Source organism: Gorilla gorilla, chromosome 3 (genome assembly GCF_029281585.2).
Source record: "Gorilla gorilla gorilla isolate KB3781 chromosome 3, NHGRI_mGorGor1-v2.1_pri, whole genome shotgun sequence".
In the NCBI taxonomy this organism is placed as follows: domain Eukaryota; kingdom Metazoa; phylum Chordata; class Mammalia; order Primates; family Hominidae; genus Gorilla; species Gorilla gorilla.
Window position 1 is genome coordinate 64,759,881 of NC_073227.2, and position 25,636 is coordinate 64,785,516.

General features: G+C 35.7%; 1 protein-coding gene across 48 annotated transcripts in view; it reads right to left on the reverse strand.

Annotated features, from left to right (window-relative positions):
• The window catches only part of ADGRL3 (adhesion G protein-coupled receptor L3), an 860,164-nt gene that overhangs the window by 451,621 nt on the left and 382,907 nt on the right, over positions 1–25,636 (reverse strand). For all 48 annotated transcript variants that reach the window (XM_055385299.2, XM_031010265.3, XM_055385312.2 and 45 more), the window contains one exon: positions 24,929–25,142. In XM_055385299.2, the coding sequence (XP_055241274.2) occupies positions 24,929–25,142 (214 nt within the window). The remainder of the gene's footprint in view (positions 1–24,928; positions 25,143–25,636) is intronic.

Here is a 25,636-nt window from a genome sequence, read left to right on the forward strand (position 1 = left end):
GCAGACTATCATTTGGAGATCTGTCACAAGTGAAGAGAGAAGGCTTCCCAACAATAAATGATTCATTTGATAAAATTCACAATAACCTCATGGCTGAAAGACAGAAGGGTATCAAAATCATGCCAATAATTGTATTATACTTGCTTTCATTTCTGAAGCATTCATCATAAGCTTAAATTGGCCACAGTTCACTCTAACTAGCATAAAGGTAGTTATTTTTTATTTGTTTGTTTTTTATATGGGAACATTTTCCAATAGAAAAATTAAGCAAGTCCTATTTTATGTTTTCAACTTTATTCTCTTCAAATGACCAAATTTCCATTTTTACCATTCTTACCCTGAGTGAACAAGAAATGTATGAGGCTTATTCTAAAACACTAAGGCAAATGAGTTACTTAAAAGATTTCTTTCCATATAATATATATATATATTTTAGACACGATCTTACTCTGTCACCTAGCTGGAGTGCAGTGACATAATCATAGCTCACTGTAACCTGGAATTCCTGGGCTCAAGGGATCCTCCCACCTCAGCCTCCTGAGTAGCTAGGACTATAGGCACACACCACCACTCCCAATAAATTGTTAAATTTTTTGCAGAGATGAGGTCTCACTATATTACCCAGACTGGTCTTGAATCTGGCCTCAAGTGGTCCTCCAACCCCAGTCTCTGAAAGTGCTGGGATTACAAGCACGAGCCGCCGTGCATGGCCTTAATTTTTAAACAATTAATTCATGCACATAGTATTATTTCAAAATGTAAAAAAAGATATTTACTGAAGATATTTTTCACTTAAATTTCTGTTCTCCCAGGGAGAACAGCTTGCCTCCCTAGAGGCACTCTAACAGCTTGCTAATACTCATATTATAAATGGGTTTTCACCATCAAATTAAATTTACTATAGCTACTATGACATAGACAGCTAGTTTTTCAACAAAAAATCTAGGTTTTTTATTTCTGCATGTGAGAAGTGGCTGCTCACTGGAAACTATATAGGCCAGCACAACACTCTCATCAGGTATGGCCATGTGACTGGTTCTTGCCAGTGGCTTGTGACTGGAAGCAATGGTGATCTTTCTAGGCAATTGTTTTGAGTACCTGTAAGGGTTCTTCCGCATCTCATCTATTTCCTCTGTCTGCCCCATAGGCTGGATGCAGGGGACTCCTGAGCCACAGGGATGATAGGAATCACAAGTTTCATATGAAAGAAAACTACCTGTTAAGCATCAACTCTGAAAAACGCATATGGACAAAAAATAAATTTCTATGTGTTAAGCAACCGAAATTTCAGGGTTTATTTCTGAGAGCATCCAACATCTGCCTAACACAGAATGGTCCTACATATATTAACATTTTGACATAATGGTCTTGTGTGGGGAAAGAAAGACAATATTTTCTCTATGCCTAAGAATATTAAAAGATTTGATAAGTAGTTGTCACTTTTTAATCAAATTCCTAATGCTGATTATATGCAAACACTCTACACCCCACTATCTTTTTAATATTTATTTTTTGACCTCTATAAAATGGATTCTAGTTTAAAAGAAAAAAAAAAAAGATTTCCTTTTCCAGTGCATTAATGTAAGGTTCTGTTTGCCACGATTAAAGTCACTTTTCTTTTATCTGTCCACCGACAAGCAGATAATATGTTAGGAGAATTAACTGAACATTTGAATGTTTGTCTACAGTCTTATTAAAAATCAAGAGAAAATGTGACATTCTCTAGCCACTTGACCGTCTCACTATAAATTCAATGAAATTATATTTTGAGAAATTATCTTAGACTTGGAAAAAATTCTTAGACTACGGTTACTCTTAATCTGACACATCATTTACATTATGAAAGGTTAAGTTGTATTTCACCAAGAAAGATTGGAAATATTTTTTCTCTGTTCATCACAACTGTTAAAGATCAGTCCTGATAGAAGAAGGTGATCTATCATGTCTAAATCTGAAATTACACACCTTATAAACTGTAGTTGCTGACATACCCCTGGGTAATTCTTGGCAGTAGAACTAATCAGAGATGAAGAAACAATGCATTACGCAAATAAGTTTAAAATTAAGAACGGGTTACAGGAATGTGACACTTGACTCAAAGAAAGGTACTAGGTTAGAGATTTAAATATTATATATTAATTGTTCATGTCATAGATTCCCTTGCATTAGAAATAAAACCAGGCTCTTTTATAAGAAGTATATATATATATATATATATATGTATCACTTCCCTTATTTTAACCTAAAATGCTCATAAAAATATAATTAATTCTTTTCATTAGACTTCATACACACATTCCAGTTAGTACAGAACCCTCTGGGTATACTACTATAATCTTGATATAATTACTAACACTGCCCATTTTTACTTTCAAAAATGTCTGTATTTAGACATAAATACAAACCACCCTGTGCATGACACATCTTTGGTACCTATTATGTATCTTTCATTTCAATTTCTTTGGGGGTGGGTTATTAAAGGTAGCTAAAATAATCATCCATAATTTATGCCAAATTTATTCCGTATATTAAAAAATGACTGCTCACAGGCCATTTTAAAATTCAGATCAGAAGCTGGAGGGTCCTAATTTAATATATTTGTTATCACAATGCTACACATTTGAAAATAACACAGGGCATGCCCGAGGGAAGGAGGGATTAAGACATAACAATATTAGGTGAAGCTGGGCTGCATAATCAGGATTGTACATAAATATAGGAAAGAAAATTCAGGAGGAAGAACTCTAAAATACTCAAAACATACACAGACAAACTGAACTCAATATTAATAATGTGATTTAAGACATGAAATACTTTAAAATTAATCCTAAATATTTTGGGTGTTTTCTGCATGAACCATGTTTACTTCTTTAATTTTAAGAGCTAGTCTATTAAATATTAATAGCCATGAAAATTAATCAGGCACTGTCTTACTCATAAATGACTTTATGAAACCAAATAAAGGTTTTAAAATAGTCTTTAGGGTGTAGTCCAAAATAGTACATACAGCATATTATACCTTGCTTATTAATTGTGTATTTGCACTTCTGCAGAGTTAAAACTTATTTTTTTAGGAGGTGAGGAATAACACATGAGTTTAGATTTCTCTGAGAATACTGATAAGCAAATTTTAATTAATCTCAACATTAAACAATTTGGAACTCAGATATCTTTTTCATGTAAAATTGGCAAACGGACTAACCAATATAAATATTGTTGGCAATGATTTTCCTGCCTTATCCCTGCTGTGACTTCCTTTTTACAGTTAATAGCTTCACAGTTGATAAGGCTTATCTACATAAACACTAACAAATAAGCATTATCTCCCATTCTAACTGAACACTAAACTGTAAAGAAAAAAAAGACAATTTTTAAAGTGAAAATAACTATTATTTTTTTCACCTTAATCTTAAGCAAGCAATTCCAAATGGTTCACAGTCAGTGAAATATTAATTTTCCAAAAGATAATAAGCTTGTTTCAAGAACACTGCCACATGATTTGACTGAGATGACTGAATGTCACTATCAATATCCGTTATAGTTCTAATCTAAGTCATATCTCTATGCTGTTGCATATTTCAATGATTTAGACTATTGTCAATTAATAGTACAGATAAATAAAAGTTATAGTAAATTCCATGTATCTATGACCTTATAGTGTCCCAAAAAAGAAAACAGAGACATATTTAGAAAACAAAATTCACAGATGAAAATTTTACTTCCTCATTCTTATTATCTCCTTGTACACATGCAGTAAAATAGAAAGGTCAGCAAAAGAGCCAAATAAATAATAAAATAGCTAAGTAACAAATTTTAATACATTAAAAAAATGTGGATTGAATGAGTTTGCAAACTGTTTTTTTTTCCTTTTGCATTTCTAATATTCGCCTCAGTTTTTATTTGTTTTGGGGTTTTGTTTGGTTTTTACTTCAGTTTATTTATAATGTCAACTGTAAGAGGGTTTTTGTTTTTCTGTATATTCTCTGAAATAGTCTTTAGCATTTTACAGTAAATTAATATGAACAGTGTTTATGCTGTTAACTTGATCAATGGAAGAACTAACAGCATTGTTAGATGCTCGGCCTCTGCCAAGTTCAAGGACATCATCATGACTGGATCAGATGGAACAAGATTGGGAGTATGAAAAGTCAAAGCTGTGTGTGCAAATGTGGGAAGCTGGTAGGAGGCAGTCAGTGGAAGCAGACTGGTCCAGTATAATGGGCCTTACAGATGTTTATTCACTGCTCTCCTCCTGTGGAATGCCACCACCTACTTCCTAAGACAGAAGCTGTGGATTTATTCTGTACTTTTTTCTTTTCTCACGGTCTGAATCCAGTTAACAATGAAAACATCTTTGCGAAGATGGTGACAGTGAGAGAAATCTAGCCTGGTTGACTCCATCTTGCTTCCAGCCTCACAGACTGGCTGTTCTGGCTCTTAGAAAAGAGCATGGGCCAGGCTAACCCTAACCACGGGAGGAATTTAGTTTATAGTTTAATTATGAAGCAAGGATGATAATAGTGGCTCCCTAAAACTGATCTCTTCCTTGTTCAGGGGCTGAAACTGCCTCTTTAAAACTGATGAAAAGTCACAAGATTAGGATTATTGCAGAGGTCTGAATTCTGCAAAAATGTAGGCATAGTTTTTATAATTCTTTACCGCTCAGGAGTCAGGTAGCCAGAGGTTACAAGATTTGTGACTTCTTCAATTGTAGGTAATATCACTAGTGTAGAACTTAAGATTTTTTTTGTTTGTTTGTTTGTTTGGTCGGAATCTCTGTCACCCAGGCTGGAGCGCAGTGATGCAATCTTGGCTCACTGCAACCTCCGCCTCCTGGGTTCAAGTGATTCTTCTGCTTCAGCGTCCTGAGTAGCTGGGACTACAGGCGTGCACCACCACACCTGGCTAATTTTTTTTGTATTTTAAGTAGAGATGGGGTTTCACTATATTGGTCAGGCTGGTCTTGAACTCCTGACCTCGTAATCCGCCCACCTTGGCCTCCCAAAGTGCTGGGATTACAGGTGTGAGCCACTGCGCCCGGCCAGATTGGTCTTTTGAGAATTTTTTCAGACTTTTTCCAGACTTTTTCATTCTGGCAACTGACTGGCTCCACCCAGACTCATGACTCATGACTCATGACTCCACCAGTTCTGTGAACACCCAACCAGAGGCAGACTTGATACACTGGGAGTGTTTTCCACACCCCTATGATTGCATCCCCCACTCATCAGCAGCACCCATTCCCTAGTCCCCCGCCCACCAAACTGTCCTTGGAAAACCCTAACCTCTGAGTCTTTGGGGAGACTGATTTGAGTAATAACTCCTCTTCTGCATGGCAAGGCTAGTGTTAATTTAACTCTTTCTTTACTGCAATACCACAGTCTCAGTGAATTGCTTTTGTCTGTGTAGAGGGCAGGAAGAACCTGTCTGGCAATTTCAACACTATGGTTTTCTGTCAATTCAGTTTCCCTTCTCCATTCATTCCACAACCGCCCTAAATCAATCCTCTCATATCTGGACTTGTTATGTTTCCAATTGGTCCTCATACCCCCATTATTTTCCCCTTAATTCTATCCTCATTATGCAAGACAGGGACTCTCCTAATGCAAGAATTTATTTTGCTTCCTCACTTAAAACTTCAGTGAGACCTCTTCATGGTCATTATTATGGACTAAATCGTCCCCTCTCCCTGCCCCCAAATTCATATAATAAAGCCCTAACCTCCAATGTGACTGTATTTGAAGATGGGGCCTTTAAAAAGACTAAACGAGGTTAAATAAGGTCATAAAGATGGGACCCTCGTCCAACAGGACTGATGTCCTTATAAGAAAAGAAAGAGACACAAGGGGTGTAAGGGCACAGAGAAAAGGCCAAGTAAGGACACAGTGAGGACCTGTCTGTCTACAAGCCAAGGAAAGGCCTTGACAATACCTTGATCTTGAACTTCTAGACTCCAGAAATGTGAGAAAATACATTTCTGATATTCAAGCCACCCAATATCTGGTATTTTGTTATGGCAGCCTTAGCAAACTAACACAGTCATTAGAAAATCCAGTGCTCTTAACATAATAAGCAAGCTATTATTTTGCCTTGTCTGTAGATACCTCATCATTACAGCTCTCTGATTTACACTTTAACTTCAAATGTTCACCAAACTGCATTAGTTCACTTCACATCTGTGCAATCCCATACTTCCCCTTTAGCCCATGGTAAAGCCTTAGCCTAGAATGCACTGTGACCCCTTTTTTTATGTACAGTTTAAGACTGAGCTAAGATTCCAACCTCTCTATGACATTTTCTAGCTCACCTCAGGCTGCATTAGGAGCCCTTCCAGGTGATACTTTAATTACCTGTATCACTCTCATTGCATCTACCATATTTTATGTAAAGTATTTGTCGTCTCTCCCATTAAATCTCCTTGTAATTAGGGACTATTTTAGGCATGTTTAAATTCCCAGCATTTAGTATGATTCCTGGCTGAGCAGTGTATGTGGCAGAATATCTTAGATGAAGGCTTATTTTCATGGGCATTTTGAGTCTGTTTATGCTGTCAATCCTGGACTTGCTTGGCATCAATTCTCAATACTCATTTCACATACATAAGCTTTTCATAAAGGTCTATAGAAATACAGAAACCATGGATATGTGTCACTTGCTTAAAAAGTAAAACTTGTACTTTTTTGTATCAAGGTAATATTATTGCCAAAACAACAGCATTTTGGTTTCTCTTATATGTTAAGTTTGAAATCAATGATCTTGAATGATACATAATTTACTTGTATCCCTAGACTATAACTACTTACACATCACAATGTTCACATAGAATATGGAATAATTAATTAGAGTGTATATTCTTGCACTTATTCTGATTTCAGTAGAGTTTGCCAGACGCTTCTACAGAGTACCATCACATTATCTATTTAGTATTATTGTGGACACACATTTGCTGTTGACTTTTCTTATGAAACATCAAGTTCTCTCTGACAAAACAAAATTAACAATCTTCTCCACTCCATGCCTATACACAAAAAGTAAAAAATATTATTTACTCCTTTAAGATCCAAATTCTATGAAAATTACTTCCTTATTTTCTGTGGAAGTGAAAGTTATAATGAGACGAATTTAAAGGCTTCCTCAAAACACAGAATAGTTTACTTTTGATTTCCATTTTGCTGCAAGATACTTTCTTTTTATAATCCAAATTTTCTAATTTTAGTAGATTTTGTGATCATAATATACTTTTTAGGTTTTTTTTCTTCTCTTTTTTTTTTTTTTTGAGACAGTCTCACTCTGTCACCTAGGCTGAAGTGCAATGGCATGATCTCAGCTCACTGCAACCTCTGCCTCCCAGGTTCAAGTGATTCTCCTGCCTTAGCCTCCCAAGTAGCTGGGATTACAGGGGTGTGCCACCACACCCGGCTAAGTTTTGTATTTTTAGTAGAGATGGGATTTCTCCATGTTGGCCAGGCTGTTCTCAAACTCTTGACCTCAGTGATCCACCTACCTCGGCCTCCCAAAGTGCTGGGATTACAGGCATGAGCCACTGTGCCTGGCCACTTTTTAGTTATTTTCTATTCAGACTGAAACATTTGATTACTGCTAAAAACAAGTTTTGTTTTTTTCTGTTACAAATGAATCATACCATTTACTATGCATTGTCTAACAATGCCTCTTTTGGTATATGTGTTAAAAAACAAGAAATGTTAGGACTGTAAAAACTGCAGCAATTATTTTTAGAGTAGAACACATGGAATTATTTTACTGCGTTTTAAAGTTCAAACTGAACTAAAGAAAGGGGAAGAAAGGATCATTTGAGTTTCAATATTATTTCAAGACTTTTCTTTGCTAAGTCATATTATACAATGTTAAATATTTAAACAATTTTAACATGCGATTCATTGGTTGTTTCATTCCAAGAGAAAAATATTATGGTATTTCTTTGCACCTTTTATAGGCATTTTATTCCAGAGCAATAATACCAGCAATTAAATAATTTCAACATAATTTTAAAAGTTATAGTTAGTATAAGCATGGCTCATGCTTCTATATCATTTTAATTATCTAGACCTCAACAACCTAGAGTGGAGGGCAGACACTGACATAATGAAGGCATCCAGGTTTCAGCTCAAAATCAGAAGCACAGCTGCGTGGTTCTAGTCTTACAGAGGAATGTGTTTATAAGCAAAGGAGAACTCTGATCCCATTTTCACTTTGTAGCCTTTTAACCTAGAACAGCCCAGGGCTTCAGTATTTGTTTCCCATACCAGTGATGATAAGACAGGGAAAAGACCTTAGGTGCAAAAGCTATGACAAAACTAAAATTAGAATTCAAATTTAATTAGTGCCAAATGTCTCTCTCATGCAGGATCTCCAATCAGATCATAGGGCACCCAGCACTCTAAATGCCTCAAGATGAATACTGAGGTATTGATTTTTTTCTTTCGGAATGGAAGGACCACCATATGGGAACAGTGTTTGTCTCCTTTGATTGACTTGGGTTTTGTGGATGCATATGGTGCTGCTGCAGGAACCTCAAAGATTCTGAGATTTGGAATCTCTGTGACCAGGGTAAATGGTGCCATTAAACTGAATCCCAGATGTCAGGGAAAACAAACAAACAAACAAACAAACAAACAAACAAACACACACACACACACACACACACACTAAGAGGGATGGGAGTTGGTAAGTTTAATTTTTCAAAAGCATCTGTTCCTTTTTCATTTTTTCTTACTGAAAATATTCTAAGTGCTGAGATATAAGTGCTGTATTCCAAAAACTTTGACCATACATAAAAGAGCATAATTAAATACTCGTGGTTCTAGCCTTACAGTGGAATGTGTTTACGAGCAAAGGAGAACTCTGATCCCATTTTCACTTTGTGGCCTTTTAACCTAGAACATGACCAGCTATATAGAAAATGAGTAGCAATATATATTTGGAAAGAGCTCTGAAGTTTTCTAAACTCCTAAGCTGGACTGTTTAAGAGGCATTTCCTTACAAGTGTAACTCATTGGTAACAAACTTTATAGTCAAACCCTTCCCTAAGAGTTTGATAGTTTTGATTCCAGAATTTAGCCCACTAAGTTAAAAAATGCAGTTGGCCACCCACTGTGCTGGTTATTTCATTCAGAGGAAAATGCTGGAGTGTTGGTAATGCCTCTAATCCCTAAAATTCTATTCCTGTTAATTACTAATGTAAATACTGTGTGGGTGACTGTTACTTATGTGGTCTATCGAAATGTTTCCAACAATATTGACAGAATGAAATGTCACTGTGAGACAATATTCACAAGGATAAACCCGCTTCTGTAAAAATCTATGAATATTATTGCTTGAAATATCTTACTTTAATAGAATAGAGAAAATATAAGAAATTCAATTATTCAATACACAGGCCAAAGGAATGATTTGTAGGTGATATGATATGCTACATTTCTGATTAATACAGTGACATTTTCATAGCTCAAAATATAGCCCCTTTTAAGTATGTAGATGAACTCCTAAGTTTACTTTGAGAAACTAATAATATCCCTGCTCATAGTTGTAATCTATTACACAGTATTATACTTGGCATTGTTATTTCTAGTGAAGGATAAACTGTTTTGTGATTGTTCTGCATAATAACACTGAATTGCCTTTGAAGTAAGGGATGGATAGTTTTGATTGTTTCCCCAGCATCTGTCTCTCAAGCTTTCTGTCAAGAACCTGCAGACTGACCTTTGGTGAGCTTTGTTCCTTCATTTTTCAATATGTGCTTCACATGGGATTGAAACTAATCTTATCTCAAAGGGTAGGCACTGATTGGCTTAAGGCAGGGTTTCTCAATATTGGTAATATAGACATTTGGAGCTTGCTATTTTTTGTTGTTGGGGGCTTTCTGTACGTTACAGGATATTTTGCAGCATGTTTGGCCTCTTCACAGTACAAATCCCTAACATCTTTCCAGTTGTGACAACCAAAAATGTCTCTATGCATTGCCAAGTATTCCATGGAGGCAAAATTACCCCCAGATGAGAGCCACTGGTTTAAGGCAATCTATGCTTCCCATCCTCTCACCAAGTAATTACTTTAGGGATATGATGTCAAGCGGATCCAATAAGGATAAGTGGGTTTTTCTGGAAAAGTAGGGATAAAGAGGCTTTTCGTTGGACTTGCTGAGTCTTGAAACTGCTTTAGCCTTGATGGGGAGACCCTAGGGCTATTGGGGGTTATTACACATTGGAATTCTAAAGAAGCAACCAAACCAGGGTTGGCAGATATAAGACAGGGAGGTCATTTTAGCATGGATCAAGCGTTTATTTATTAACAGTTTACTTATTTTACTAGTTATTATTATTTATTATTTATCTTAAATTAGATTTTATCCCACTTAAAAATGAAATTTCCTTAACAAACACATTTTTGATCTAACAACATATATTCACGATCACGCAGAAGGCAGAATACTTGAAAATTTGTTTTAGAAAACATAAATCACTTTAAGACACATGGATGATGGAAATACCTAAGTATAGTAGTTTGAAAGCCCTTAAAATGGTAGTGCTTCCACTTATCTGCTAAAGGAAGATACAAATTTATTTTTATTTCTCCATGAACCTCTGAAAATCTTTTCAAAAACAATTATGTTGTCTTCCTTAGCAGAACGGCCACAGCTGAATGCTGACAGAATAGTCCCTACCACCACTGGCATGAGGTATGATAGAGAAAATTAAACTTGCAATATTTATGAGTCTTAGCATGTAAACAGATGCTTTTGTAATATCATCTAGGTTCTGAAAACTGTAGGAAAAAAATGATAATTTATTTCCAATCATGGTTATTTGGGTTTCATGAACACAATATCAAATATGTGCAAAAACTTGTTCCCAAAATTATGACCAAAGTTTATTGTTCTCCATGGGAATTAGTAGTTTGAATTCATTGAGTAGAGCTCATTCATATTTTTAAAATTGTGTTTAATTGACATAAATTGATTAGGAAATGACATATTTTGTTGTTTTTATAGTTACTAAAATTAAGATTGTGTTCTATAGGTTTCAAAAACTGGTCGAATGGTAGAATATTAAAGAGTATATATCATTCTATAAAACGAAAAGATAAAGGAATGGGTGTTCCCTGTGTGATTTGAAAGGAAACAAAGTATCTTTATTGAAATTCGCCTACAAGATTTTTGGCACATTCGGTAACACATAAATTGAAAACTTGTAAATCACAACGACTCAAATTCATACAGAGATAATTTTAAAGTAAAAAAGTAACAGCATTCTTATACAGAAATGTAAAGGAAGGAGTGGGATAGGGAAAAGATACTATCCATACTATAGAAATGAAGATTGATGTCCTGGAATCCTTAAAAGACTGAATGCCCCCAAATAAAAAAAATGCCCCCAATTTCTAAAACTTTTCTGATTTTGAAGGTTAAACTGCATATGTTGTAAGGATTTTCCCAGAAACAGAATTCTATACCGAGAAGTCATATAAGAAAATAATTAAATATCAATGGGCAAGTAAAACATTCACAAATGTAAATATACCATGTTTTTTTTAGAACGTGAAGCTAATGTATTGCTAAAGGCATAATAAAGAGAGATCCTTTTTGAGACAGGTATTCTTTAAACCCTTCTATTTTGACTTACATAGAAAAATAAACATTATCAAAATCGGGAATGACACCTCTGATTCAATAACAGAGGACCATGTAAAAACGTTGATCTCTAGTCACAATAATAACCTCTTTGGCACTCTGGTGCTATCCTTGTGGAAAAAACAGATTTTTCTATGTTTATAATAAGCCTTCAAAGCAAGTATTCTAAATTGCTCCAAAGCAGTGTGTACCAGGACATGTGGCTTGGATGCCAAATCAAAGCCTATTGTAAAGATTTCAAACCACATGCTCTGAATTTACAGATGAGGCATAAGTATCTGAGGAGTAGGGGGGTCTGACTGCTAAACACCTTCCTAAACCTAACATAATTTTGGAGCTCCAGGAGACAACTTTTTCTTAAAAAAAATCTGCAGTTGTTGAATATCTCATTTCCAATTCATTTCCTCTTTTTTTTTTTTTTTTTTGCAAGGCAGCCTCACTCTGCTGCCCAGGCTGGAGTGCAGTGGAGTGATCTCGGCTCACTGCAACCTCTGCCTCCCGGGTCCAAGCGATTCTCCTGCCTCAGCCTCCTGAATAGCTGGGACTACAGATGCATGCCACCACACCCGGCTAATTTCTGTATTTTAGTAGAGAAGGGGTTTCATCATGTTGGCCAGGATGGTCTCGATCTCCTGACCTCATGATCTGCCCACCTTGGCCTCCCAAAGTGGTGGCATTACAGGCGTGAGCCACCACGCCTCGCCCATTTCCTCTTTTAATTAGAAAACTTTCAGTTTAAATTAATTTTTTATCTTGCCAATAAATGGAAGATACACTTGTCTATCAAAATAACAAATATCAGTCATTTTGCTTTCCAAATAAACTAGTTCAGAAAATTTATTTATAAAATTAAACTTGGAGTAAAAGCTGTTGTGACTCAGAAAACAATACCCCAAAATGAAGGCCTCAGAAGTGGCTGCAGAAGCGAAAATTTTTCTCTGACCTTCTCCTGTTCTCTTGTCTCAGTCCCATTCATGCTGGAGGCTAGCCATAGAAACCAGAACCCCTTTTCCCCAAGGCTAGCCATAATACCTAAAATAATTACTCTATCTGTCCCTCCAGCTTTCCTTGGAAAAACTGACCATAAAGAAATTATCTAGGCCAGGCGCAGTGGCTCATGCCTGTAATCTCAGCACTTTGGGAGGCCGAGGCAGGTGGATCACTTGAGGTCAGGAGTTCAAGACCAGCTTGGCCAACAGGGCGAAACCGCATCTCTACTAAAAATACAAAACTTAGCCAGGCGTGGTGGCAGGCACCTGTAATCCCAGCTACTCAGGAGGCTGAGGCGGGAGAATCGCTTGTAACCAGGAGGCGGAGGGAGCCCAGATTGCGCCATTGCACTCCAGCCTGGGTGGCAGAATGAGATTTTGTCTCAAAGAACAAAAAGGAATTATCTGACCTACCTTGTTTCACTGTAGATGATAAAACTCCCATTCCAGAGAGGGTCCTGCCTCATACCCAGAAGGAATGAATGATCTGAGAGGCCAAGAAGAATCTAGACAGATGGGCCTTGCTGGGTTTCCCCAGTCACTCAGTCTATTAGCATTAGGCCATAGCATTTTGTGCAATCATATTTCTACATGGCTGTCCATACTTTGTTGAGCCTAAGTATAAAAATGAACAATTTATCCTGTATCTTTGGGTCTTCATTCTGAAGGCTTCTGTGTACACGTTCATAAAATTTGCATGTATTTCATCCAATTCATGTGCCTTTAGTGAGTTTATTTTTTCAGTGAGCCTTCAGAGAGCAAAAGCTAAGTTTTCCCTTGGCCCCTAAAAGGCATAGGGTCATATCCTTGTATTAATCTCTTTACCAGTTGGAGCATCAGCTCTGTCATCAGTAAAATAAAATAATTATGTCTGCTCTATCATCCTGACAAAATCAAAAGAAAATTTTAAATAAAAAATGGATAAAATATAGTCATTTATTCCTTAATAAATGAAAAAAGTAAGCTTTTTGAAATCTTAAACCATTAGATAACATTTTTTTCATGAAATTAATTTGCATTTTACAAATATATGTCATATATACCTTATATACTTACATCAGAAGTTATGATCTCACTCGTATGTGTGTAAATGTGTTTGTGTGTTCACATGGATGCCAACAGCACTGGTGTACTATTTTCAAAAGTGCCACTCTAAGGATATTTGAGTTCATGCTGTAACCATCAAAACACATGTTCTTCAATCATTTCTGACAAAAAATTATAGTACAACAGATTAAAGGAATGTAGGGGATGAGATTTATGTTGTAGCTTCTTTTTGTTATTTGTTGCTGATATTATTTTATAATGAATTACAGCTATGAAATATGTATAGATACGTATCTGATAGCATCTCATGAGAATAATTTTTCCTTCACGTTCACTCATGTGTAACATTTTAGATTTTATGTACTTCACAAATTACATTAAGATCCACTTTTCTGTTAGTTCGCAGGAGGTTCATGTTGCCCTCCAGTATCCATGTGGGCTTGTGCTGCTAATATTATTTATGCTTTTCCAATTCTATGCCTTTCCATAAAAAATTATACTACATATGTTTGTTGTTATAGTTGAACATTTTTTTTTAATGTCACAGCAGGGAAATGCTAACTTACTATAAACCATTTGAAGGGCTCTATGTTTGCTTTAGAAACAAACTTAGAAAGTAATTCAGGATTGTATCTCCTCAGGCAAGGATGATCTACTTGAATTACCTAGAAAGGTGAAAAACCTGTATTATGACAAATTTTGCAGAGACTAATTTGTGAGAGAGCAGTATGTTTTGTGTCCCTAATTTCTAAAATATGTACAGATAAATAATTCCCACTGTCCAGAAGATTTTAACTGATGAAACTGGCTATAGGTATTTTTATGCCAAATTATAATAAAAAGACAGATATTTGTGGTTTGGAGAGAGAAAGAAGATAAAAATGAGTGTCTAAGTAGTTAGAAATATGTAGCCATAACATATATGAGAAATACATATGAAATATATATCACCTATAACAGAAAACCTGAAGGCTATACCATGTATCCAGGCTTTGGTGGACTTCACGTGTATAGTTGTAAAAGTTAAAAAAAAAACAAAAAACGACCATTACCATGAAACAAATAAAAAAGTCAATGTTACTCAATGAGGGGATCATATTATAATATGATATTTTTAAAAAATGTTTGTATTGGTAAAGAACTGTCATAAATATTTCATATGACATTGATGCACTACATTTGCTAAGTAAATTCAAATCTCCAGGAGAACATTAATATGTAATCGTAAAATATACAGAGTTGTTCAGATGATCATTGGTGAAGGTTTGGGATCAAAGTGGCTCTAAATAATTCAACAACATCAATAAGCTTAAGTGAAAAGTTCCCTTTAGTTCAATTATCATCTACTCACCTTTTAACCCATAGACAGCTAGTCTCCTTTCGTAACAACTATCTCCCCTTCTTGTCTTTTTATTACTTTTGAAGTATATTTTCTTCTTTTTATATTACAGCATTCCTGTAGACTTATATTCTTTGCCAAGCATTACTTTCTCAATACACAAACGAGTCCAAGAAACAGCTCCAAATGTTTATTTTCAAAGATTGGTAGTACTAATAGTTATGGGCACTTAACATTTTTGGAAAGATCTCAAGTCTTTTTGAGCCAGAACACAAACACATAATATATTTATATATTGAAATTAGCCCTTATGCATGAAAAAAAAACATACTTCACTTTTACCATTTGGAAATCATAATCACAAATAGATATGATTTATATATCTTTTTCTACACAAGCGATAAAGTAAATATCTAACTTTACAGAAACCATTATCAATTAATGCATTTTATCATATTAACAAATACTAGGGTAACAGTTATTTCCCAACAGTTTTTTGAGACAGGGTATTCCTCTGTCACCCAGGCTGGAGTGCAGTAAGGCAATCGCAGCTTCCTGCAGACTTGAAATTTCAGACTCAAGCAATCCTCCCACTTTACCCTCCCAAGTAGCTGTGGCCACAGGCTTATGACACCACATCCAGCTACTTATTTAATTTAATTTTTGGTAGAGACGAGGTCTCACCATGTTGCCCAGGCTAGGGTTGAACTCCTAGGCTTGAGCAATTCTCCTGCCTGGAGAATAATAAATAAACAATGAGTCAATTAAAGCTTATGATTGGTAGACAGATACAGTATTCAAGGAGGCAAATTTCATAATATGTTTTCAGTGTAAGTTGAGCTCTGGCAGAGAATGAAAAATAAAATCATAATGCTACACAATAATAAACTTAAGTATATAATAAACCAAAGTTACCAGTGTGGCACAAGTAAAAATTCACTTTCATTTTTATAACTTATTAGCAAAAGGTTTGACTGTGAAGATTGCTCCGTCTAAAGTCTTAGTATATAAAACATTAGAAATTATACAGTACTCAGTTATATTCAAGTCTGATTACAAAAGGCTGGCATAATACATTTTCTTATTTACAAGTATTAAAAAGTAACTAAGGGGCAGAGCAAGATGGCAGAATGGAAGCATACACTGTTTGTCCGCTTCTGCTGGAACAGCACATTTTAACAACTGTCTGCACACAGAAAAGCTCCATGACAAGAACCAAAAATCAGATGAGCAATCAAAGTACCTGGTTTTAGCTTCATATTGCTAAAAGAGGGCACTGAGGAGAGCAGGAGAGGCAGTCTTGAATAGCCATTGACACCCCTCCCCATTCCCCGGCTGTGGTCATGAGGCACAGAGAGAGTATTTGTGCACTTTGGGGAGGGAGACACAGTGACTGAGAAATTTTACATTGAATTCAGTGCTGCCCTGTCACAGCAGAGAATTAAACCATGCTGGGCTCAGCCAGCACCCACACAAGAAGGGAGCATTTGGACCAGCCCTAGACAGAGGGGAATCACTCATCCCATGGGCCGGAACTTGGGTTTCATGCAAGCCTCACCACTGAGGGCCAAAGTGCTCTGGGGTCCTAGGTAAACTTGAAAGGAAATTTGGGACACAAGGACTGCAATTCCTAGTGCTAGGCTAGGCTTAGAGCCAGTGAACTTGGGTGGCATGTGACTTAGGAAGACACCACCTGGCACAGCTCAAGGAGTGCTTGTGCCATCGCTCCTCTAACCCCAGGCAGTGTAGCTTGTGGCAACAAAAGTGACTCCTTCCTTCTGCTAAAGGAGAGAAGAGTGAAGAAGAAAAAGGACTTTGTCTTGCATCTTGGATACCAGCTCAGCCACAGTAGGATAGGGCGCCGGGCAGAATTATGAGGTCCCCATTCCAGGCCATAGCTCCTAGATGACATTTCTCAACACATCCTGGGTCAAGAAGGACCACTGCTTTGAAGTGAAGAGCCCAGTCCTGGAAGGACTTATTACCTGCTGACTAAAGAACGCTTGGGCCCTGAAAAACCACCATTGATACCCAGGGGGTATGCAATGGGTCTTGGGCTCTGAGACGTGCTGGCTTCAGAAAAGACCCATCACATTCCCAGCTGTGGTGGCTATGGTGAAATACTTCTGTTTAAGAAAAGCAGAGGGAAAAATAAAGGGGATTTTGTCTTGCACCCCAGCTATCAGCTCAGCCACAGTGGGATAGGGTAGGAATCAGGCCCTTGGAGTCCCTGAGTCGAGGTCTAGGCTCTTAGACAGCATTTCTGGACCTGCTCTGGGCCAGAAGGGAATACACTTCCCTGAAGGGTGAGTTCCAGGCCTGGCAACGTTCACCACAAGCTGAGGGAGATGCCTTGGGCTTTAAGTGAACATTGGCTGTGGGCTGGAGAAACCCCATGGACTAGTAGTGGTGGGAGCCACAAGAGAGGATCCTCAGCCGTAGTAAGAGGAGGGAAGAGTGGGAAGGACTTTGTATTGTGGTTTAAGTTCCAGCTTAGCTGCAGAAGAATAGAACATCAGGCAAATTGGTAAGGTTTTTGACTCCAGTCCTTGGCTCCCAGAGAGCATCTCTGGACACTCCCCAGGGCCTGAGGAACTCACTACCTTGAAGGGAAAGGCCTTGAGCAAGTCCCAGTACCATGCTGGCTTCAGGTCTGACCCAGCACAGTCCCAGTGATGGTGGTCACAGGGGTGATTCCATCATTACACACCCTGTTCCAAGTGGCTCAGCACAGAGAGAGACACTCAATATGTTTGAGAGTAAGGGAAAAAAACAAGTCTCTGCCTGGTAAGTGAGATAATTCTTTCAGGTCTTATCCAAGACCACCAAGGCAGTGCCTCTATGAGTTTGCAAAAACCACAACATTATTGGGCTTGGGGCCCAAGTCCCTCCAAATACCTGGAAGGCCTTCCCAAGAAGGACAGGCACAAACAAGCCCAGACTGTATAGACTACAATAAATATCTACCTCTTTAATTACCAAACACTGAAGAACACCTATAAGCATCAACAACATCCAGGAAAACAGGACCTCATCAAATGAACTAAATAAGGCACCAGGGACCAGTCCTGGAGAAACAGAGATATATGACCTTTCAGAAAGAGAATTCAAAATAGCTGTTTTGAGGAAACACAAAGAAATTCAAGATAGCAAAGAGAAGGAATTCTGAGTTATATCAGACAAATTTAATAAGCAGATTGAAATACTTAAAAGGAATCAAGCAGAAATGCTAGACTTGAAAATGCAATTGATATGCTGAAGAACGCTTCAAAGTCTCTTAATAGAAGAATTGATCAAACAGAAGAAAGAATTAGTGAAATAGAAGGCAGTCTATTTGAAAATACACAATCAGAGGAGACAAAAGAAAAAAGAATAAAAACCAATAAGCATGCCTAGAAAATAGCCTCAAAAGAACACATCTAAGAGTTATTGTCTTTAAAGAGGAGGGAGAGAAAGAGACAGAGAGAAGGGGGATTCATAGGGATAATATCAGAGAACTTTCCAAACCTAGACAAAGATACCAACATTCAAATACAAGAAGGTTATAGAACAGCAGGCAGATATAACTCAAAGAAGACTACTCTGAGGCTTTTAATAATCAAACTTCCAAAGGTCAAGGATAAAGAAGGGATCCTAAAAGCAGCCAGAGGGAAAAAACCAAACCGAAACAAAACAAAAAAACCCAAATGACATAAAGCTCCAATACATCTGACAACAGTTTTCAGTGGGAACTTTACAGGCCAGGAGAGAATGGCATGACATATTTAAAGTGCTGAAAGAAAAAACTTTTACCCTAGGATAGTATATCCAGTGAAAATATCCTTTAAGCATGAAGGAGAAATAAAGGCCTTGCCAGACAAGCAAAAGCTGAGTGATTTCATCAAAACCAAACAGGTAATGCTAAAGGGAGTTCTTCAATCAGAAATAAAAAAGATGTTAATGAGCAATAAGAAATCACCTGAAGGAAAAAACAAAACAAGAAAAGAAGAAACAAACAAACAACAACAAAAAATCTCCCTGGTAACAGTAGGCCAAAGAAAAACAGATTAGTATAACACTGTAATTATGATGTATAAGCTTCTCTTGACTTAACTAGAAGGACTAAATGATGAGTCAATCAAAAATAATAACTAGAGCAACTTTTCAAGACATAAACAGCACAATAAGACATAAAGAGAAACAACAAAATGTTAAAAAGTGGGAGGATGAAGTTAAAGTGTAGAGTTTTTATTAGTTTCCTTTTTGTGAGTCTGTTTATGCAATCAGTGTTAAGTTGTCATCGGTTTAAATAGTGGGTTATAAGATAGTGTTTGTAACCCTCATGGTAACCTTATGAAAAACATGCAATGGATACACAGAAAAGAAAAAGCAAGAAATTAAAGCATACGACCAGAGAAAAAATCTGAGTTTGACCTTGTAGCCTCCTTAAAAGGGATTCCAAATTTCCATGAACCATGCTTTGAGTATGGCTGCAATAAAGGGTTAGTTCCTGTGGGCAAAGGAGACCTAACACAATTCCCTTTAGCTTTTCCCATAAGCCATAATGAAATATTTGAATCATTTACTAAATTTTTTAACTTTGAACAATGCATACGGTAACACACAATTTCTTTCAAAATTAAATTAATAGCAAGAAATACTTGAAAGTAATTTAGCAGACATTATCAAAATGTACTTCCAGAATTGAAAGAAGCTAAATATTAGAGGAGAAAAATAAGTAAATGCCCTCCATATAGGAAATTTCCCATTTCTCCATATTCTCTACATTTAGGCCTTGGAAAAAGTTATCTTCCTTCTCTCCTTTCTTTTCCTTTATATTTAAAAAGACATGCACACAGACAGTAATCCTTAAGAAATGTATTATATATTACAGGTTCTATGCCTTTCTTTCTTTTTATTACATAGAATGTGGATTCAATGGAAAAGTTCCTAACATGAGGAATTGTTTCTGATCTGTTATAGTTTATAAGAGAAATACGAGACAACATAATGGATCTGTCAAAGAAGTAAAGGAGAATACTTGAACGGAATAACTCATGTATATAAATGCAGTTATTGCAGAACACTTACTAGGCTATGTACACTCCAAAACTGCCACTGGCATTTCACCTCCTCATACTATTGAAAAAATTCTTAGCATCACCCCGAATGACTTCAGCAGAACGCAAGATCTTTTGTAAGCTATAAAATTACCTTCAGTGCTATTGATATGAACTGAAAACTAACTTTTCAGAAAGATGGGGAACAATTCTTTCTCTATTTTTTTTTTTTTTGAAGCAGTTTCATTCTGTCACCCAGGCTAAGTGCGGTTTTATGATCACAGCTCACTGTAGCCTTAACCTTCTGGGCTCAAGGCATCCTCTCACCTCAGCAACCCGGAGCAGCTGGGACCATAGGTGCACCCCACCAGGTACAGCTAACTTTTTATTTTTTGTAGAGATGGATGTTTCATAAAACATCCAGGCTGGTCTTGAACTCCTGGAATCAAGCAATACTCCTGCCTCGGCCTCCCAAAGGGCTGCGATTACAGGTGTGAGCCACAGCACCCGGCCTTCTCTCTCTCTCTCTTTTCTGCACGTTCCTAATGTGACTATTATATGTGAACACCCTGAGTCTAAAACAAAACTTAGATCGCTCCTTTAAATAGAAAAAAAAATACTCCTACTTTGTACATTTAACACCTATACTTGATAGAAAACTCAAAAGAAATATTTTTAAATGTCTAGATTCATGATGTTTGATTCTAAGAGCATTCAAAATACTAGCAACATATCTATTTCCATACCTCCAGAAATAACTGCCAATATTTCTTCTATATTGTACCCACTGAAAAGCCCATTAAATTTAACTTGATTTTAAATACTCATTTTTTAGCTTTAAAATAATACATTGAAGATAAACATATAGACAGAAAGTAGATTGGACACTGCACAGGTTGGGGAAGGAGATTGGGATGAACAGTAATCGGCATGCAGAATCTTACTGTGGTGACAACAATATTCTAAAACTGATTTATTGCAGTGGTTGCAACAGTTGCTAAGTTCACTAAAAACATCATTGTACAATTGAAATGAGTGAATTATATAGTATATACAAATGCTTCAACAAATTTACATTAAAAATAAATCATTACATGAGAGAAGCCGGACAAAAAGTATATAATATATGAAACCTTTTATTAAAATTACAAAGTGGGCAAAACTAATTTAGTTTTTCAAGTCAGGATAGGGCAATCCTTGTAGGAAGGAATATGGCTGGTGCAGAGCACAAGGGGGCGCTTTCTGAGGTGACATTAATTCTCTGCCTTATCTGTGATAGTTACATGGATGAGCTTGATTTGTGAAAATTCATTGAGGTGTACATGTATGATATACGGAATTTTCTGTAGGCATATTATACATCAATAAAACATCCACAGCAGAACAGCAATAAACTTGTGAACCAAGTTTGAGCAAAAGATTACTAGAAAAAAGCTATGCCCTTGTGTGCTTTTCTAGTGTTCTTCCACTTACATAGCTAGTATCACTTAGGTCTCTTCTGGTTCCACTAATGCTGCCATCTTTCAAGAAGCAGCTCTAAGATTTCCTCTCCAGTGAAATGCTCTCTTATATCATTCAGCTGAAAGAGCCTTCTTCCTTTAATCTCTTCAATACATATAAATGAGATAAAAAGTAAAATGTTGAGCAAATGGTATAGTTGAGTTTTCTCATCTGCCAAAAAATACATAGTTTTATGGGGAGAAAACACGACTAACTTATTTATCCATCAAGCCCAAAAGTAACTGTCATGGTAAACTGCACGTTGTAAACTTTCAAGTGCTGGTTAACAACTGAAATATTTCCATTAACAGTTAAGAATAACATGAAACCTAAGCTGAATGCCAAATGTAAAATTTCTAAAGTTATCCAGTTGCTAAACTGTAATTTTCATATTTAGATTTCCAAAGTTACGTGTAATTTTTTTTAAAAAACTCTCTAAAATATATAAAAAAAAAAGAAATAGAAACCATTCAAGTAATAGAGTTAAGAAAGCTTTTAAGTGGCATAACAAAATTAGAGCGCATATTTATTTATTCATTTATATATCCAAAGTTGGTTTTAGGTAAAATCAACAGGCAGTCTGCCTTCTAGAAGCCTACAATTTGCTTTAGACAAGGCAGCTGTATGATAATATAGGTTTGTTAATGTTTAGATGAGATTAAAGAGAGATGTAGATGATAATAACTGAGTAAAAGTATAAGTTCCTGAGAAGGACAAATAAATCTGTTGCGATGTTTTAATAAGTTCTCTGGTAAGATAATGAAACAGAAGTAAAGCATGGACGATTGGTGGGTGGTGGACAGAATGGCATGAGAGCACACGTGATTGGAGAAAATGCAATCTGGAAAGCAATGAAGAAAGTGGCTTCTCTAGACCATATATCAGATTGCAAAGCTCTACTGAAGAAAAATATGGAAATCAAGAGTTACAGCCTTTCAATTCAACTTCCAAATTTTTCACACTTAGCTTTAATTTACACATCAGTATGCAGTTTAATTTATGCCTTTGTTCACGTGTATTCACACATCTGCCTCAATGGCATTTCATATCTCTCCTTGCCTAGGATATCTGTCTACTGCATCACTCTGAAGCAAGTTATGGGCTTTTTAAACAAGGTTATACAAGAATACGGTGATAATCATGCTGTTTATACTGAGTAATAATCCTTCATAAGACATGCTTAGAAATGTTTAGACTCTGATATAGTCTCTTTCTAGAAGTTTAAGCAAAAGAAAAGGATTAAGATACCTTTTAAAAAAACATGTTTTCCATTATGATTTCAGTTTAAATGCTTTAATCTATTTAAACGGTTTGTACCATTAGTATGATGTCCATATCATAAGTAGTAATTATTAGCATTATTTAACATGCTGTGGTTGGCGTAATAGTGTAACTACGTTCATTATAAAGCAGCTTAAATGGCCATGACCATCGTGTCTCTTGGGAGCTTACAAAATAAAACCTGATTTCTTTTCTCAGAGAGTCAAAAACATTTACTTTGGACAAGTCTAAATCTAGTACATTTCACAGTTAAAAGGCAAGTGAGAAACTTGCTTCCATGGAGAATTAACCAAAGTTATTTCAGCTAACTGACAACTCATATTTAAGAAACCACCAGGAGGGTTTACACAAGTGATTTACTAACGGTGCTTAAAGTATTTTTACTCTACACATTTGTCACTTAGTGTACGCATCCCATATAGTTCAGTGACTCCAAAGGATCCATTATAACTACTTTTTTGAAATACTTATAAGATTAAAGGCTTATTTTTGGAGCTGTTAATAATATTAATGAAAGGATTAAAACAATTTCAGTGAAAATCATATAGAGATGAAAGAGCTAATGCTTCTATTACATTTTAAGTGAAAAATGAATCAGAGAAAGGCAGAATTTCCTTCTCAACTCACATTCCAAATGAATTCTACAGAATCTTATGTTTGGTTAACTAAAACAAATAAAAATATCAGTTTAGTCGTAGTGCCCACTGCATACTACTCATAGAAAACCACTCCTGAGACACCATTACAGTACCTACACACAACTAAATAATCAGAACTCTTTCAGGCGTAGCATTTAGTATAGTTGGAGGTATGTCAAATATGTAACGATGATAGAGACACACAAGAACAACAAGATGTAACCAAACTTTTATCAAATGAAATCCCTAATTTTAATATCTTATTTCTTATTAATGCTCACCTTAGCATGAGCCATCATTTTAGTAATAGACAAATAAAAGCCCTCAGATTTGCCCATATTTCATTACTCTTCAAGTACACATCAGTGCTTTAATCATCAAAAACCTGACATATTATAATTAGTATTAATAATTTATGTAATAGTAATTTATAAAAATAACATATTGACTATGAATGTATTAATTACACACAAAAATACTTATCAAAATTTTGAATATGAAGAAGACAAAAGGTGAAAAATAAGGAAGGCTTTCTTAAGTACAAAAGAGAGAATCCTTGAAATCTACTGTTTTTGTCTTTAGACTTCAATTTGTTTAGTTTTATCTAAAATATAGTTTTCCCTATATTTAAAGAAGTCCTTAAATAATAGAAGGAAAAGAAATAACTGAATAGCTGTAGGCTTATAGTAAAGGAATGACTTTATCCCTGATTTCTGAGAAAGCATAGTAACAGTGAACAAATATCTAAGAGATATATAATACTTAGCTAACTTATGAAGACATTTTAACATAATTTAAACCTTATATAATATGCATTCCTACTGACCAGTCTCTTTAGAATCAAAAATATTTTTCTTACCCACTGATATTATATGATACATTCATTTATATGATGTTAATATGGCCATATTTAGATTGCTCAAATATTTAAATTAATTGCATATGCTGAATAGCAAAAGAATACTTTTAAAATTATTTTCCAAGGCCAACTAATCCTTAATCAATACTCTTACTACATTTTGATTAATGATTATAAATTACCTATTAATTTTTACTTTTTTTCCCTACATTGTTAGAAAGTTATTGTTAGCAGTAAAATAATTTTTCTGCCATATTTGGAGAAAATCCTATTTTTGCAAATTGTGAAAAATACATTTATTCTTCTCTCATGTAATGAACTCAGTTCTAAAGAACGCTATCAAAATAACAGCATGCAATGTCATGCAGACCGTGAAATGTAATAGATAATCCAATAAATTGTAATACTTTCCAAATGCTGTTTGCAATTAGCATTTTGGTGATATAAGAAATAGTCAGATACGGAAAAACTGTTTCGAAGTATCCTAAAATACATAACACTGTTTATGTTCTTATGCTTAACATGTAACACAGATTGATGTTGAAGGTTTATATTGTGCACAAAGAAAAGAATATTAGAAGTATCATACCTTTGAGACATAATCTTATAGGCATCTGGCAGATAACATCGGATATTCTCCATCTGAGCAGGGTCAGAGTCACAAATTTTGTCATCAGTCCTGCCATAGTTGGCACTTTCTATCATGATGACGTCTGTTCCTGGACAGCGAAGCTCTATAGGATAGCTCTCACAGGATAGCTCTCTGCGGACCACAGCCATTGGAATTGGGGCACGGCTGAAAGCTGCCAAAAGGAAGAGGAAGAAAAGAGATGCCATCATTACTACATACAAAGGAAAATTACATGTGTTCTCTTTTCCAATGTTTGGCGTAAATCAATAAGAAGATATAAAGCAGTTAAGATTCATAATTTTAATTAAACTAGAATATTTTTCTCTTCAGTAACTTTATAAATATTTTTCTTCTAATCTAACAAAAACAGTTATTTCTTAAAACCTGTATCACACTTTTTTCTTATAAATGGAAAAAGGCACTGTCGATTTTCTATTAAACTCTTGGCCTGGTGTGTCAGATTAAAACTAGATAGAAATATCATCCAGTTTATACAGTCAGATATTCAAATAAACCTCACAAGTGTTCCTTTCTTCTCTCTTTTTAATAACAAAATCATCATTGAAAAATTGCACTATTGTTGACTTTAAATATACTTATTTAAGTAATCTATTTCAATTTTACAACATACGTCCATTGTTTTAGGCAATACTTTGTGAGTTCACT